The following is an 18,995-nucleotide window of genomic DNA, read 5'->3' as shown; positions in this document are numbered from 1 at the left end:
CTGTGGTATTAATATAATTATAATGCATGTTTAACAAAAGAGATGGGCATTTTGAGCACGTGAATGTAAAAAAATTTAAATAAAAAAAATTTAAAATTGTGTTGCTCACAAACGAAAAAAGACCGGCTTCAATTTGCATCGAAAAAAGGCTAACAAAATAAACACGCATTATTAAGTACTAGCTAACGCGCGACTTCTTCCGTGTGTAATTTAACAAAATAATTATTGTACAGTTCGTAGAGTTATAAAATAAAAGAAATCTAAAATGAAAGTTGTCTAAGTTACTCATTACATCAGCTATCTGCCAGTGAAAGTCCTGTCAAAATCGGTCCGGCCGTTTCAGAGATTACCGGGAACAAGCAACAGACATACAGACAATAATTGTAAAAAATGTTATTTTGGTATATGTACCGTGTATAAATCCATATGCATTTAATATAAAGCGGTAATTTTAATACTACAAACAGCTACCCCAATTTTATTTATTTGTATAGATATCTCAAAAAATACTTGTCAGAACTCGCTCAAATTTAAATAGGACCGTATCATAATCACGTATATTAAATTTTTATTTCAAATAAATTTTTAATATTTAATATTATTTACCCTTAAATTTTTTGGAAGTATTTTTAAACTGAACGTCTTCAAATCCTATGGTTTATTATATCTATAAATATCTAGATATTGTTAGAAACTTTAAATCTAGATCTTTGCAGGCAAAACTGCGATAAAAGCTACATTATGGTTATTGGGAATGTTACTTTGACACTAAAATTACTAAAGTGTAAAGTTGTTACAAGCATTAGTAATATACACATAATAATTGTGTTTGCTCGCAAACGAAAAAAAACCGACTTCAATTACATCGACGCGTAATACAACGTAGATCGACGAAAAAATAGTCAAGTAACAACGCATTATCAAAGATTACTCAAAAATTAGTTATCAAATTTCGATGAAATTTAAATGTGACCACATGATAAACATCGGCTTTCGATTAAATTAAAAATCATTAAAATCGGTACACCTAATAAAAAGTTATTGCGGATTTTCAAGAAGTTCCCTCGATTTCTCTGAGATCCCATCATCAGATCCTGGTTTCCTTATCATGGTACTAAACTAGGGATATTTTCTTTCCAACAAAAAAAGAATTATCAAAATCGGTACACCTAGTAAAAAGTTATTGCGGATTTTCAAGAGTTTCCCTCGATTTATCTAGGATCCCATCATCAGATCCTGATTTCCTTATCATGGTACTAAACTTGGGATATCTCCTTTCTAACAAAAAAAGAATTATCAAAATCGGTACATCCAGTAGAAAGTTATGCGGTATAATACAACGTAGGTCGACGAAAAAAGCGAGTAAAGCAAGTAAAAACGCATTATTAGATATAGCTCGAAAAGTAGTTGTTAGATCTCAAATAAATTTAAATGGGACCAAATGACACACACCACCTTTCGATTAAAAGAAAATTTGTCGAAATCGGTCCACACGGGCAAAAGTTCTGATGTAACATACATAAAATAAAAAATAAAAAAATACAGTCGAATTGAGAACCTCCTCCTTTTTTGGAAGTCGGTTAAAAAAGCAAATAATAAATGTAGTTTCTGTTTTTATGTCCACTTTAATCTTCATTTATTATTTTCATTTGTTTAATGCTAAAAAAATCGGTGGATAATTTATGAAATGGTTTAAGTTTGTGTATTTGCCTATATATTTTATTTTTATTTTGTTTTCCTAAAACTACTATCTATAATTTATTAGGCTACAATGTACAAACCTAAAATTGACATTATTCCTGGTTGAAAATGTATTATGATCTCCTGTATATTTAAGACATACTCTTTTTTTCTATTCATCCTGACCTTAATTAAAGTAGTCAAAGTACATGTAAATTACTCGTACGTATGTATTTAATTCAATCATGTTATAACAAAAAACAATGATATTAATATCAAACAATTTTTAATTTCAGGCACAAATAATGTGTCCACGTATATTTAACATATAATTATATTTAACAAAATTAACAGCAAATTACAAATTAAACGAAACTTTCATAACGCTCAGGAAATTTTCATAAGTACTATAACGAATGTGTAATTGAGGTCAAATATAACTAGTAGTACCTACAAAAGATTGAAAAATTACTAATGAACTCCAAAACACATATGTAAAAAGTTGACCATAACTAAAAAGTCAAGTATACTTTTATACTTTTACTATTAACAATCAATAAAATAAAATCATACACAATCCATAACTCAACAAATGAAGAGTCTCACTCACTTTCACTCACATTTATAATATTAGTATGGATAAAGGTGAAATTCCGGAAATGCTTAAGTTTGTCAATTTTTGACACACTACCGTGATTCTTTCACTTATTGTAGTTAAAATCGTAAGACTTTTGCCTATACGTTCTTAGGAAAGTCTCCAGGGTGACGGTTGCGTCGGTAACGTGTTTTCCCTATCCCTCGAGGACGTTGCATTTTTCCGGAATGAAAGGTAGCCTATATCCGTCCCGGGGCCCTAGCTATGTGCATGTCAAATTTCATGGCAAACCGTCAAGCTGTTGAGCCGTGAAAGTGGAACAAACAAACAAACTCACATTCACATTTATAATATCAATATGGATTAATTAAACCATAATCGACATATATGTATGAGCTTAAATTAGTAGAACACATTCATAAAACTCAGTATTTAATCTTTATAAGGGAGGCATGAATAACTTTTCCACTAAGTGCCGATTTCCTGTTATAATTCAGCCGCCTAATTGATGTGTCAATCAATGGGATTATACTCGTAGTAGCCCCTACTAAATAACTCAGTACGTGACAGTATAAACAGCTTAAATAAATTGCAAGTATATACAATTTATAAAGGTCTTTGCTTACTGTACATATATAATACTAGTCGATCCGTGGAATTTCGTACCGCCATGCCATGTAACTTTTCCTGACAATAACGAACAAAAAAAAGCACAAAAAAAAACAGTAATACAACATAACCAATTTGGTGTTATCGGTCGGAGGCTATGCGTGAACATACACTTCGGCATTTCATTTTGATTTGATATATTTTGATCGATAGACCTTTAACAAGTTTAGTGTCATCCACATTACTAGAAAATAAAGTCAAATTTAAACACAGAATAATATGTAATCTCGATAATATTAAATTAAATTTCAGAACAAATTTCGTACAAACGAAATACTACATTCTATTATTTATAAGTAATTTTCTTGCTTTTTTGATTGCAAACGACAACAGTGATGACTTGTTAAGATGTTATAACTTTTTTTTGTTTGGTAGTTGATACGACGGCACAATACGACGCGGTACGGGCCTACCTCAAGGAACTGGACATCTCAAGCGCGGTGTGGATCGGTCTGATTCGCAGCAATCCTGATGGCGACTTTACATGGACGTATGTTGCTAGATTTCTTTCTCGATAATTAAGTATTTCACAACTAGAGACCCATATTGATTACTTTTGCTCCTGATGTACTATTTTTTTTTATTAATTTAATTAATGAACATCATTTATATAAATCTATAAAGCTTTTATGTTAAATCCTTTAAATAAGAACAGAAATAACGTCATAAAAATCATTTGGCAGTGATTATCGAGGTTTAAGCAGCGATGGTTACTGGAGTGCTGCTCCGGACGCCCGCTCAGCGCCCTTGTGTGCCGCCGCTGACCCCGCTGGAGACTACCGCTGGGAGGCTCGTGCGTGCGGGGGCCCATCTGTAGCTTCTTTTATCTGTGAATTGCCGGGTAAAACAATCAAATTAAATTATTATTAACTTTATATTAACAGTTCCTGTTTGGGTGTTAACAATATATTATTAAAGCCAAAAATCTATTACTGTACGTAATAATAAGAGGTATAAAAAAACCTTGATGTTTATTGTTCAATATTTATTATTTTCACAGTACCACAATGGGCACTTGGAAATGAGGGATGCATGGTGCGAGCTTTGCCGGCTCTAACAATACTATATTTACCTGAAAGTGCGGCAGTTCAGCTCACTGCAGATTGCGGTTTAGCTGGCGTGAAACGTGTTCAGTGTACTGGAAACATGGTATGATAATTTTAAATAGTTTGTTAAAATGAATTAACTATTCTGTATATTACATTGATAATTTATTTTGTAGAAACGAGAAGATCTATTAAAAGAACTGTCATGTTCTGAAGACGAACAAACATCTACTACTTCAGTTTTAACATCTTCGGTAATACCTTCCGAAACCTCTACCGACTTAGGATTTTCTAATCAAGACGTTAATAAAGAGATTAGTACAGAAGAAAGTTTCACTACTGAACATGAAGATGATATCAATCAATACAGTACAGAGTTATCAAGTAAAATACCTGTCCAGACTAGCACAATGGATACGTGGGAACAAAAGCATCATATACCCGTGGACAAATATCGAGTTTCTTCAGAAAAAAATGACAAATTAGATATAACTGAGAACAATAACCTTTTAAGTAATGACATTCCGAAAGAAGCTAGTAATAATGAGTTTTTCATAAATGAAGAATCGGAGAAGTTAGAAGATGAAAGAAACATGCAACACAAAAAACTTCATGATGAACTCGCCCGTCTTGGTAATTTTGAAACAATATTCAATCAACCCACTGATCATTTTGTGCCTCCGTTAGTAATGGCAAAAGCTAAAATTAGTGACGATATGACAGCCTTATCAATTGAAGAAAAGTTAGCACAACAGCTCGCCGAACGGCAATCAATAGAACGTAATAATATACAAAGTACTGTTTTGGATACTAAAAATGATTTCAAAGATGTCGCTTCTACGGAAACTTTAAACAAAATATTTATAACTGATAATCCATTAACTAATATATTGTCTTCCACTGGGGTGAATAACAATATAAGCAATACAAAGAATGTGTTGCCGAAAAAGTATAATAATAAGTATGATAATGTGAAAACGAAAAATTTTAAGGCTCGCATTTATGGAAAATCTATAGATTTATCTTCACCACCGTCCAATTCAAACACAGAAGCAATTTCAACAAACCCACTATTAAAAACATTACAGTTAAAATATCCCAGTAATAAATACCCTGAAGAAGATTCATCTCTCGAACTCACTGTTATTATAAAAGAGCCAGACGTTAATAACAAGCATAAACAATCTTCAAAAAATTTTACCAAAAATGATACAAATAATTTAATAGCCAATAAAACGGAAAATAAATTGACTTACACTGTAACTACCGATCGTCAAGTAATACTTAATGACGAAGTAATAAAAATAGAAATAATTAATGAGAGAAATAACAGTCGGTCTAATATTGATGTCACTGTTTATGAAGTAACAACTAAGACTCCAGCTTATAAAGATGACTCTGATACAAATAATAGTGAAACAACAGTTTTGTCTGATCACCATACGACGACACAGCCTAACGCCTTGCTGTTCACGATTAGCGATAATCCTCCTTCATCTGTAAATGATTTAATAACGGCTTCTATTCGGCCAGTTGAACAAAATTTAACTTCATCCGATACAGTACCGCACTCAACTGAAGCTACATTAATAACAGTTACTAATGATTTAAATATTGATACAAATGCTTATAATTTCACGAACGATATGAAAACTCAAAACATTTCCGAGGATGCTTATAATACTTATAACGTAACAATTAATGAAAGCCATGACGGAGAAGCGGAAGCAGATTTTAATGAGCATGTTGAAAAGAATAACACAGATACAACACCTGAAATCGACGATTTCCAATCACCATTATTATCCGCTGCAAGTGAACCATTACATAAGCCCAACAGGTCCAGACGGCCGCAGCAGAACAGAGTCAATAAATTTAACCCATTTCGCATTTTAGGTTAGAAATATTACATAACATTCCTGTATTTTGACTGCCATACGAGAAACTTCTATGAATATAAACGACTGAACCAAATAAAACATCTACCTAGCTAGTATTTCACAGTCACAAATAAGTGACGACACAGTGCACTTAGCTGATTTTCATATTATATTATCAATGTTTCATAATAGCTAGATCATCATTCATTATCATATTTTAAGCACTGCATGTATCCCTATTTTATCATCTGAATTTTCTATCACGTTCATTTTAGAATCATAAAATGAAGTAGTCAATTCTAATTCTTGGAATATAGCATAGCTAAATATATTATTACTATAAATTTACATAATTATAATATTCATATTTAAATACTTTGAGAAAGAGAGTGTCAAACGTGTCAGACATTAAATAAGCGATAATATATTTCTAACAACATTTAATATAAGAGTTAGTTATAATTTTTAATATATCTTCATAAAAGAGTAAGTTATAATTTTTTTTCTCTATTGAAATTAGAATTTAGTTGGCAATATTTTTTATCTTTCTTTTTATCCTTTTTTTACATTTAAAATCGTTACAGAATCGTATCGAGACAAAAGACATAAACACAATGAGCAGTAAATATGTACTTTTCATAGTTATATTAATGTATAAGAAAATGAAATTCATAAATCATATCATTCTAGAATAAGTTTTAAATATTTTATAAATAAACTCTAAGAAAAATTATAAATTAATTAATAGCACAGTAAATAGAAGGTCGTGAACACGAATGATAAAAAAAAATACCGCTTTAGTACTACGCTAAGCGTACTTGTAAGCGTCTATTAAACGGAATGAATTCACATGGATATAGAAGAAATTCTATGAAACTTGTTTGTGTGGGTGTCTAATGATATTCAGTTTAATAAATTATATTTATCAATTATGTAGCTAATAGGTTACTGATTTTATAAATAAAGATTTAGACAGACAAAATTTTTTTATTTTGACCTTATTATTAAGTATATATTATTATTTAGTAAATATACTCCTCAAATTTGCAGTAAACTTATGAAGCAGCAACTTTGCTGAAAGTGTTTTTTATAAATACTCAAAACTTTTGAAACATTTACCGTAGCCAATATTTGTCGAATACTTCAGCGCCAGCCCTCTCAACTCTGCGCGGTTCTCAAATTCAATTTAATTTTCTTTTCAATTTCTTTTCACAAGGCTACCTTTAAAATTTTCGCTTGAGTACTCCAAACCAATACTCGCAAAATAAACAATAAATTCTAAATAAATTTTTTATATATTTCAACCTGAAGAGCACCACTCAATGCGACCTTACTTTTATTGAAGAGATCAATACAATAAATAGTTGAAAAGAAACCAACGTACAACAGACGGACAGAGCATTCTTTTACGTTCTTTATAGGTTTAACATCGATCTCATATATTTATATTTATACAATTATCAAATAATTTTGCCTCTAAGTCTGAATATTTAATTATTGGTACGAATCTTAAGGAATGAAACATTATACGAATAAAAATTTGTGTCACTAGTTCTTAAATAAACTAAAACTTATTGAGCAGATCCGTGAACAAAAACTATTAGAGTTCGTGTATCTATTCTAATGGATATTATTTAAAAGATGTTTTCTTCAAAACCAAAATATTTACATAGAGATTAATAGAAACTACGTGATCTCGTTAATGGTTTGTTTAATACCATATTTTTGTGAACATAATGAGAATACACACATCGAAATGAATTAAGAGTAGGCTTCCGAACATAAAAAACTGAAAACATTTACCGTATTAATGTATATTTTTTACACCATCAGAAAGTAGAGATTTCAAAAAAAAACCCACCGACTTTTTTAAAAAAGCTGATATTTTGACGTGAGAATTTTCAGGAGTTATCAGAGGAATTGAAAAACTTAGTTTTTTGAATTTTTCGCATGAATTTTGAGGTTATGCGAAAAAAGTGTAAATACAAAAGTTGTAGATCTTTTTAGTATCTATAGCTTTGTCATTGAACTTTTTTAATGGGAATTTTAGTTTAGCTGGAAATCGAGATAAAGCATTTGTTACCCTTACCCCCTTACTCCCTTCGTCCCCCTACTTCTTCTGCTGCTTTCAGTTGTGTTTTTGATACACTCATGGCAAAGTTCAGAAAGTATTAAAAAATCTTTCGATCAATGAATGTAAAAATGAAATCATGCATCGAACCTATAACACGATCACGATTCAGCCTGTAACATCTAACTGCTGGGCACAGGCCTCTTTCTACGTGCAGGAGAAGGATCCATCACTCTGCTCCACTGCGGGTTGTCGGATACATTCCCTACCATAAATAACGATCATTAACAGGTATTTCTAATAACAGCCGGGACCGACAGCTTAACGTGACCCACAAAGACTGATATCCAAACCGGATAAAAATATTTGTAAATACAAATATCTATCCCGTGCATGAATCAAACTTGCAAATTGCCGGTGTGTAGGCGCCGACTTGGTACACGCACAATTACATAAAAGCGGTAGATAAAGCTAAATTATAATAGTGAAATACATAAATAAATAAATGATATAAAGCGGTTGTAAGTATGAAACTCGCTATTACTCACTACCACATCATGAACTTGAGTCCCTCAAGTTTTTTATCGTGAGGATCCTTAAATATAGTTTCGTGAAGGGCAGAAAGAGAGACGTGTCTAATGTGTTGTCTGTCTATGTTAGTATAAAATACTTGTTTTTTCTTGTTATTCGAAATCTCTAAGAACGGTTTTTATATTTATGCGAGGGTGAATAAATTCAATGTAGCTACAGTGAATAGAATTATTCAACTACATAAAAAAAAAATCGTGTCGCTAGACTCTATCGTAAAAAAATATATAAAATCTGTCATCTTATAATTAGGATGTTAACAGGCAGGCCATCCGGCCGCTTTCCTATCGTAAAAAGTAACAGTAAAAAATAAAATGAGCTTAGTCGTCCATTTTCATTAACAAGGGTTGTCAATTTTTTCCGGAATCAGTTGTAAATAAATGTTAACTCTAATATTATGAGTATTTTTTTATAGACTTCAATGGTTATCATATGAATCACGAGTTTCGAAAGTCATTATTTAAGTAATTATTGTATTTTGATTAATTCCGCATGTAACGTCCCGTTGCTTTTCAAAGGCCTGAATCGGAGAAGTTTTTGAGTTTAACCCACCAAGATGCTAAACTGCTTGTTGGTGGATAATTTCCCTACAACCACTCAAATTATCTCGTACAGCGTATAAGGTTATTGCTCCCAGGTGTTTTAAATTATGGACTGGGTAGTGCGTGTCAGATAAACATAGTAAATCTAAATGAATTATTAAAGCAATAAATAATAGGGAGATAAAAGTATAAAAATAAATTTACATTTAGAAATATTCTGTCCCTTAACAACCCTATTCATAAGTAAATTAAAGGCTTTTCCTTATATTTTTCCTTATCTTCGTAAATTTGACGAAAGATCTACGATGAATGGATTTTTATGTTCATTCTTCGCGATACCTATTTTGATGAAGTAATAAGATTTACAACTAAAAGTTTATTCTACTTTGCAACTTTTGATTTTATTTAAATGAATATAATTTTAGTTAAGTCTTAGATTTAAACTACAAAAAGGATTCTAGCCAAAGACTTCTATTTAATGAGATGAATATAATTTTAAACCCTTATTATTCTAATTCTTGATGGATTTTTATTTTACCTGACCTAGTTATGCGATCTCCGTACCAAATTCAAAAAATATGAATTAGTTAAATAAATAAATAAATCACATCGGTCCAGCCCTTCCCGTTTGTCAAAGAATGACATTTTTCGTACCGGCAAATGTTTCAAATTAAAAAAATGTAATAATCAATTTCTAAATATTATCAAAGCGTTTAAATGTAAAAATTAACTTACTGCTTCTCTTTAATAAAATCGACCATAAATGTAAATTTTGTTTGTTAAACAACCTTTCATTTTTCCTATTTGGATCGATATTTGGGACACGGACAAATATACAAAACACTCAAACCTCGGCTAATACAAAATATTTTGTATAAATATTTATCGTCAAAGAATTGAATCTGAATCTAGTTTGTTACGAAATGCTCTATGCCAGGTTTTGCTGACCGGAGTTTGCTTCGAAACATTCCCACGTCTCGAATCGGTAGCCGGAGCTTGTTACGAAACTTTCCCACCATGGCATCGCATCTGAGCATCGCACCTGGGCACCGTGTGAAACGACCCAACATGAAGAACCTAAAACAACCCGATGCTCCGACTGAGCGATCTTTAATTTTAAGTCACTCTTGTTTCTCACATCGAACAATTGTCACGTGTAATTAATTAATTATAATTTAGTTATAATAAATTTAATTTTAAATAAAACTTTGCTTTTTTTTGCAACTTTCGGCTGTCGCTTTTATAATTAGTTTAATAACAAACATATATATTTTGTTTATTTCATTTTATTAATGAACTATACAATATACATTGCACAAAAGGTGGGCTTGAAAACTGTACAACTTTTTCTATTAAAAGTAGTTACTGTTTAAAATAAAATAATTAAATTTTCCTAAGAAATAACATCTATAGAGATAGATCGAAGGTATTAGATATCCGTGTTTTCAGTCTGTTTTCAGTTACTAGAACGAATTTACGAGATCTCCAGACGTTGAACGCAGCTTCAAGCTCTGTTGCCTATAGCTTATTCAAAAGTTAAAGGAAGTTGGTCAAACTTTGGTCTGACCACACACCCAACACGGATTTTCAATCATTGAGACACAGAAATTATTAATAAGATCTTGACTCCATTATTACTATAGATAAACAATTAAACCGTAATAAATCAGAACGTCATATTCAAATTGATCTGTTGAAGTAATTCATTCAATAATTATTTATTTTTAAATAGATAAGTTGACTTGCTTAAATATCCATATCGTATCGGTCGATGTGCTTACTCCGTTTTACTACAACCTGTCGGTCATTAAATATTTACGAGGCGTTTGTAGCGCATAACTCGGTAAAAATATCGATGGTAGTGTACTTACAGATGTAGAACGTATTTTAATCATCCTAAGTGTTCATGGGTAACAGTATTTTGGACTAAATCGATTGTTTATAACTCAATGTATTATATATATTTTTAACAAGCTGACTTGGCCATTTTGTTTTCTTAAATTTATTGATATTTTTAAAACTACTTTTTTAACCGATTTCAAAAAAAGGAGGACGTTACTCAATTCGACCGTATATATATATATTTTTTTTATGTATGTTCGGCGATAACTCCGTCGTTTATGAACCGATTTTGATAATTCTTTTTTTGTTGGAAATGAGATATCCCTAGTTTGGTACCATGATAAGGAAACCAGGATCTGATGATGAGATCCCAGAGAAATCGAGGGAAACACTCGAAAATCCGCATAACTTTTTAATAGGTGTACCGATTTTGATGATTTTAAATTTCATCGAAAGACGATGTTTATCATGTTGTCACATTTAAATTTCATCGAGATCTGATTACAACTTTTGGATAGTGCGTATTTACTTGACTATTTTTTTGTCTACCTACGTTGTATTACTTGTCGATATAATTGAAATCGGCTTTTTTTCGCTTGCCTGCAAACACAATTATATAATCTTAGTTTTTACGTTGTTGTAATGTAATGTTTTTTGGTTTATTGAGATTGTAACAAGCTGAACTCGCGATTTCATTAGCAGTTGCACATTTTTTCAAATATATTTTTCAATGCATTGTTCTAAATGTGGGTAGTTAAAAGCCATACACAACTGAAAGCCATAAAACCCAAGAATTAAATATTAATTCAAATGTGTCCAGTATTATAACTTGTTATATAACCTCAAATTTTGTCAAATTTCGTTATTATTAATTTAGTAGGTTCGGACTAAATAATGTCTAAGGTACAGAGATAAAATACCACATTTTTGATTTTTTTATCTCTGACTTCCTAAAAAATATTCAAAAATAGACATGTTGTAGTTTTATCAAAAGTATAGACTTAGTAGTGTTAAATTTGTAAAATGAAGGTAAAATAAAAAAGTTAAGCCTACCTTTTCTTTTATGTAAAAGTTTTAAAGCTTGCCTGGTGAATTATATGTCTTTACTAAATAGTGAAAACCACTGACCTAAGTAACAGCCACTATGCACAGCGACAGGAAGTAACTGTAATAAAAATAGAAATTAGGTAGTAATATTTCATAAATAAATAATAAATAAATAAATAATAAATAAATATTTACACAATACACACACGGTCGTCTGTCCCTAAAGTAAGCAACTTAATGCTTGTGTTATAGGTTACAGCCGACTGGTATATAGCTACATATTTCTTCGATAAACATACTTATAAATAATACATATATAAATATATAAATAAATATTTATATTACACCCAGACTCGGGGTGGGAATCGAACCCACAACCCTCGGAGCAGAAAGCAGGGTCACTACAAACTGCGCCAACGGGCTAGTCAAATATGTTTTAATTCGTGTAGCTTATAAATGCCTGCAATACCAGAAGCAATGCATGAGCGTCACCAACCTTACCACCCAATTTCTCCTACGAGCTCGGTCACCTTACTCACCACAGGAATACAACACTGCTTGAAAGCAGTATTATTTAGCTATGATCTTCTGTAAGGTCGAGGTACTTCAACAGTCGGGCTGCATCAGAATTTGAGCCGGATATTTCTTGCTATGCTTAACCTCACTTAGTTCACACAATAGGTGAAATAAATTGATACAACAAAAAACAATAAGCGAAGTTTAGACAAAACTTTTTACCTTTAAAAACAACAAAAAGGTCGGGACTTCCTATCCTATTTTGTTTACTTGATTTTTAACATTCGTATTATAAATTTGCATTTTACGAATTCATTAACCACTTTCAGAACAAAAAGGTTTGTAAAGGAGAAAGTTCGCTTCGTTCGGCTTAAAGTTTTAAAAGCCTTAAATTTGTAATGTTTTGATACGATCAAAAATAATTGAAAAAAGTATATTGTCATTTTATCTTCTATTTAGTGTATAAAAATTGAGTTAAAATATCCCAGTTCATCTGTTCAAACTTAAAACATATTTAAAAATTCATCTCTTACTCGCCGATCGAATACGCTGTGAAGAATTTTGTCTCGGGAGTCTCGAGGGAGATTTACGGATTGATGATTATTGCCCGAGGTTTGACTTAACGAGGATAACTTAATTTGTGCCGTAGACCAGGGAATTAGTAATTACTTGAAGCTTGTAATGTGATATCCCTAAAGACACGTACTTATTTATAACACATTGTAAAAAAGCCACTGCTTTGATGAGGCCTTCTCTCTATATAGGGACTTCGGAGCTAAATATGTTGTAAAAACGCTGCTCCACAGTAGATTAACGTATAATTTACCTATCAAGAATAACGGCTCTCGTTAGATGATTTTGATAACAACAGAAGCCAATTTGTTCACATACTCTCCATAGACTACAAAAGTACATTCCCCTAAACTTCTAAAGTTTTTTACAAATATAATTATTTGCTATGCGCAAGTAGAACCCACGACCGGCAAAATTTATGAAACATTAATACCAAACCAAAACAATAGTTTTTCAGATACAGGCAGTCCTGTATAATAAGCGCCGGAATCACTCAAGGTAGCAGGTGATCTTGACATTTGCATAATATGTATTATTCTGATCAATTCGATCTTGTTAGTATTCAGTAGCCGAATGTTAGTAATGTGTTTCAGTTATAACATACTGTTTTTACTCGTATAAAGAACTATATAAAATATAATATACAATATATTTTAACAAAAGCATAAACCTGTTTATAACCCTTATAATGATGTTATGCTTTTTATATTATACTAGCTGTGCCCGCGGCTTCGCCCGCGTTGAAATTAGTGTGTCACAAAGTTTTGCCGGCAAACTTCCAGTGAAACTCTCATCAAAATCGGCATAGCCGTTCCGTAAACCTTCCTCTTGCCAATGGCGGAGCCCTTTACAATGGTGAAACCGCATGAAAATCCGTTCAGTAAATTTTGAGCGAATCGATCACATACACTTTTGGGGACTTTGTTTATAATACACTAACTGTTGCCCGCGATTACCTCCTCGTGGTTATAAAGATATGTATTCCTATTGAGATTTTTAACGCAAATTATTTTTTTATTTCAGTCACTTGAAATGCTTATCAAACTGAGTAACTTTTTAAAAGGCACAATTTAGTATAATTTAATAGTTATTTTTATAAAACCTCTCTATACACCACATTTTTGGTTTTATTTTCAGGCTGTATATGTTTCATACAAACTATCAACCCCAATTAAACCCCCTTAGCGATGGAATATCATAAAATCCGTTCTTAGCGGACGTCTGCTAACTATAATCTACATCCCTGCTAAACTTTATCTTTGTCCAACCTGGATGGATAGACCATCCAGCGGTTTTTGAGTTCTCGTGATGAGGAGTCAGTCACCTTTCTCTTATATATATATAGATTACGATGCATTATTTGGTCACCTTTCTACCATCTATAGAGCATACATTTTAAATTTCAAGTCTCTTACTTCAAAAACATAGGACTTTCATACAAATTTCCAACCCCCGTTTTATCCCTTTAAGGGTCGAGTTTCATAAAATCAGCTCTTAGCGGATGTTTACGCCTTATAAGGAACCTACTTGCCAAATTTCAAGTTTTTAGCTTTTATAGTTTCGGAGATTTCGAAATGAGGGAGTCAACCTACCATTCCCCGTTTTAACCCCAAAAAGGAGTTGACTTCTAAAGATACATTATTTGGACACCTTCTCAACATCTAAAGAGCGTACATTTAAAATTTCAAGTCTCTTACTTCAAAAACATAGGACTTTCATACAAACTTGCAACCCCCGTTTTACCCCTTTAGGGGTCGAGTTTCGTAAAATCAGCTCTTTGCGGATATTTACGCCCTATAAGGAACCTACCTGCCAAATTTTAAGCCTGTAGCTATTATAGTCTAGAAGATTTCGTGATGAGGGAGTCAACCTACCATCCCCCGTTTTAACCCCAAAAAGGAGTTGATTTCTAAAGATACATTATTTGGACGCCTTCTCATCATCTATAAGGCATACATTTTAAATTTCAAGTCTCTTACTTCAAAAACGTAGGACTTTCATACAAACTTCCAACCCCCGTTTTATCCCCTTAAGGGTCGAGTTTCGTAAAATTAGTTCTTAGCGGATATTTAAGTCTTATAAAGAACCTACATGCTAAATTTCAAGTTTGTAGCTGTTATAGTTCCGGAGATTTCGTGATGAGTGAGTAAACCTACCATCCCCCGTTTTAACCCCAAAAGGGAGTTGATTTCTAAAGATACATTATTTAGACACCTTTTCACCATCTATAGAGTATACATTTTAAATTTCAAGTCCCTTACTTCAAAAACATAGGACTTTCATACAAACTTGCAACCCCCGTTTTACCCCTTTAGGGGTCGAATTTCGTAAAATCCGTTCTTAGCGGATGTCTACGTCCTATAAGCAGCCTACCTGCCAAATTTCAAGTTTGTAGGTATTATAGTTTCGGAGATTTCGTGATGAGTGAGTGACCTTTCGCTTGTATTATAGATTATAGATTTACGGTTGTAATATTTATATTGGAGTCGGCTAAGAGTTGATTAAAGTAACTTCTAGGTAGCCTATATGAAAAAAAAACTCTTCAGTCATGACCTTAAATGGCATTTACAATATTGCTGAAATATCGGGAAACTCAAAACTACCGAGAAACATGGTAAATATCACGTTTAATATTTAAATCAAAATTTATATGACCATTTTTATAAGTCGTACTTTACGATTTGGAAAAAGAACTATTGACCTACTGGTTCTTTGAGAAGCTTTGGCAAATAATTATTCAAATCAGATCTTCCTTGATTACTAAATAATAATTAAATAATTAATTAATTCATTATTTGGATCAAATACTTTACAATTTCTTAACTCGCCAAACTGTGTGGCAGTTTATCGGTGGCATTAATGCTTGTCAACATATACTCGTATTATATAATACTCGTATTTTATTTTATTTTTTTACTAAACTTAATTTAATAAAATTTACAAACTTAGTAATCAATATTTTTGACGAACTCATTAAGTAATTTAGTTTACAATTTATTTTTTAGAGTTAACCTAATTATTTTTTCACTAAAATTTAATTCTCTAAGCCATACTACGTTATAAAATATTTTAGGTAACAAATACTGATTCGTCCTTTTGCCATAATAATTATTTACTGATATTTCAAGTAATTTGCGTTCTCTTACTCTTTTGGTTACATAACGGTGGTGCACCAGTACTTAATGCTTGTAAGATAATGTATATAAAGATGATGTTCAACTTTATGCAAATATGTTCAGTAGATTTGAATTTTTTTCGTTTTCCTGAAATACATTTTTTTAAACATTTTTATATAACCGAATTTCGTTGCTGTCGGGAATATTTGAACGAACTCTTTTGCCTATCTATATTTTCCACGTCAGATAAATCATGTAAAGTGAGGTGTCTCCTACCCAGTCCTAATATTAGGCAGTATGTACTATATGTAGGCATTTATTGCAATATTTATACTACTCTGATGAAACACTGAAGGTGTCGTTAAACAATCTTTATATTTAATTTACTGACATGCTATACATATATTTTAGTTAATTTAATATAAACTTAGACACTGACAATGTTGTTTTATAAAAAATATAAAACTATGACCTAACAAAAGCTTTACACCGTGCCTCGTTACTCATAGTAGGGAATATATCCGCCAACCCGCATTGGAGCAACGTGGTGGATTAAGCTCTGATCCTTCTCCTACATGGCGAAAGAGGCCTATGCGCAGCGGTGGGATATTACAGGCTGAAGCGTAATAAAAGCTTTATATTTGTAGACTACACTTATAAACATGTGTAAAAATTATTCGCCAAACTATTTGCGCACACTCTTATAAAATTACGCTAATAAAATGCAAAATCTCCTTCAATATAATAGCCTAACTGCTCCTTCATTAAAATAACGCAACATTGTACAATTAAGAAAACAATTTTCTTCAACGCCTGTAACATTAGGTTAGGGAAGAAGTTTCTTTGTATTTTATTTAGAAATTGAAGGGAAGATTTTACAAAATTTACTAACATTAATCATAATATCCACTTCCACCACCACTTCAGCCTATCGCAGTCCACTGCTGGACATAGGCCTCCCCAAGTTCGCGCCACACATCCCGGTCTTCCGCAATCCTCATCCAGCCTACACCGGCAATCTTACGTAGATCGTCGGTCCAACGGGCCGGATAATCATAATATACTGTACTATTTTGTGCTGACTCCTGAACTATGGAAATTTTAGGACTTCTCATTAAAATACCCCGACAAGTAGTTTTGACAGTACTCTCCTGATGTAAATTTATACTACCTAAATTGAAACTGCATTAGGTACATAAACGACACAAAGTTTATTCACAGCTCGAGTTACATTTTTTCCTTTTTTAAAGCAAAACTTTAAAATGTATCGATTTTCTTCGTTGAATTCATTTCTTGGCGGACACAAGAATAAATGGAAAGTAGCAAGAAACTGTTTTTCACTTTTTAATTTAATTTTTATAGTGTCACCTATTCATGGTATCAAAACCAGCCAGTTACAAGCAATACAACCAAAACCGATTTATTACAACTTTTCACTAAAAAGTGCGACTTCTTAGAAGCCGCAGCAACGACTCAATTTTCCAATTTTAAGAAAACCTTTCGAGAAATCGTAAACTAATTGAATAAATTTATACTACAATTCTTGAACAAAGTTAGGTTTTAAAGGTAATACGAAAAACTGAAGTACATTTGGGCACACAAATTATTCTTACTATAAGTTTACACAGCGATTATTACTATTTATATCGATCAATATTCTTCTTAATATAGGTATATTATATAGCTATAAATATATTGTGACACAGTCGTTAATATGTTTACCTTCTGAGAAATATTCCGTAGGGAGACTCGAGCTTGAAAGATCATAAATGCCGCGGATAGCCCTTTTTTTGCAAAATATTGTCTCAATATCTGTACGTCAGGCTACGTCGGTCAATTGTAGAACTTTTCTAGCTGCGAATGCTGCGGAGCTGAGTCTACCATTCAAGTATGACAAATGGGAATTCCACTGAAGTTTTGAATCCAAATTTATTTCTAAGAAAACTGTAGTATAATTGAAGATAAGCCTATCGTTATTTTATTCTAAATTAAAGCGAAGCAAAACCTTAGTCATTGTGTTATTCTACGTCTTGTTGCATCTGAATACTGTAGGATTTTTCATTTTTTTAATTTTTAAACGATGCTACACGATACATTACGTTCACGTTTACACTTAGTAAAGATTAATTTATGTTTTACTTTTACATGTACTTAAAATTGTAAACTACTTATATTCTCTTTAATGGCAAACTTATTTTGCCATGGAATATTTTGAAAAGTTCGTTGTAGCACATTATTTATATATGTATATAAATAAACAATGAGTTTATTTATGAGATTGAAATTTAAGATGCAAAGCCTAAAAGAACCGGAGAAGAATTACGGGCAACACACTTTACGAGACTTGGCATTTGAGATTTCTTTCGATAAAAAATTTAATCATTGTTGGTATCTTGTCTTGGAATTTAATATTTTATACTCTTAATAACTGATTTAGCATACTTTATCATGCCTGTATTAAAATTTCAATTCAAAACGATTTCAATTAGTGTTACTTTAAAAAGTCGTAATGGAAAATTATATTAAAAATACGTATATATATAAAATAGTAACGTAAACGCTCTAAACACAAGGCAAGTTGTTTGTTCATATGTTTTTTAAAAAGCTTATACTGTAAGCCACTGATAATGTTGTAGATTACGCAGTCTGTTAGTCCGATATCAATAATTTTATTTGTAATAATTCTGAGCTAAGGAAGATTCTGAATAAGACTGTTTATCCTTCAACTTACGTGTCTTTGCCGTTTAAAGGGATATGAACATTAGAATAACTTATGAGTATGTTTCTATTGTATTATTTAACTTAGTTGATGATGATGTTTCTGAATGGG

The 18,995-nt window shown here is 31.8% G+C and overlaps 1 protein-coding gene across 1 annotated transcript in view; it reads left to right on the top strand.

Annotated features, from left to right (window-relative positions):
* The window catches only part of LOC123667864 (probable protein kinase DDB_G0277539), a 71,001-nt gene extending 65,110 nt beyond the window's left edge, over window positions 1-5,891 (top strand). Inside the window, exons 3-6 of the mRNA XM_045601700.1 lie at window positions 3,320-3,434; window positions 3,628-3,785; window positions 3,945-4,093; window positions 4,167-5,891. Coding sequence (XP_045457656.1) covers window positions 3,320-3,434; window positions 3,628-3,785; window positions 3,945-4,093; window positions 4,167-5,891 — 2,147 coding nt within the window. The remainder of the gene's footprint in view (window positions 1-3,319; window positions 3,435-3,627; window positions 3,786-3,944; window positions 4,094-4,166) is intronic.
* Window positions 5,892-18,995: the final 13,104 nt, after the last annotated feature.

Source organism: Melitaea cinxia, chromosome 3 (genome assembly GCF_905220565.1).
Source record: "Melitaea cinxia chromosome 3, ilMelCinx1.1, whole genome shotgun sequence".
NCBI classification, from domain to species: Eukaryota; Metazoa; Arthropoda; class Insecta; order Lepidoptera; family Nymphalidae; genus Melitaea; species Melitaea cinxia.
This window is presented reverse-complemented; position numbering and strand designations above follow the sequence as displayed.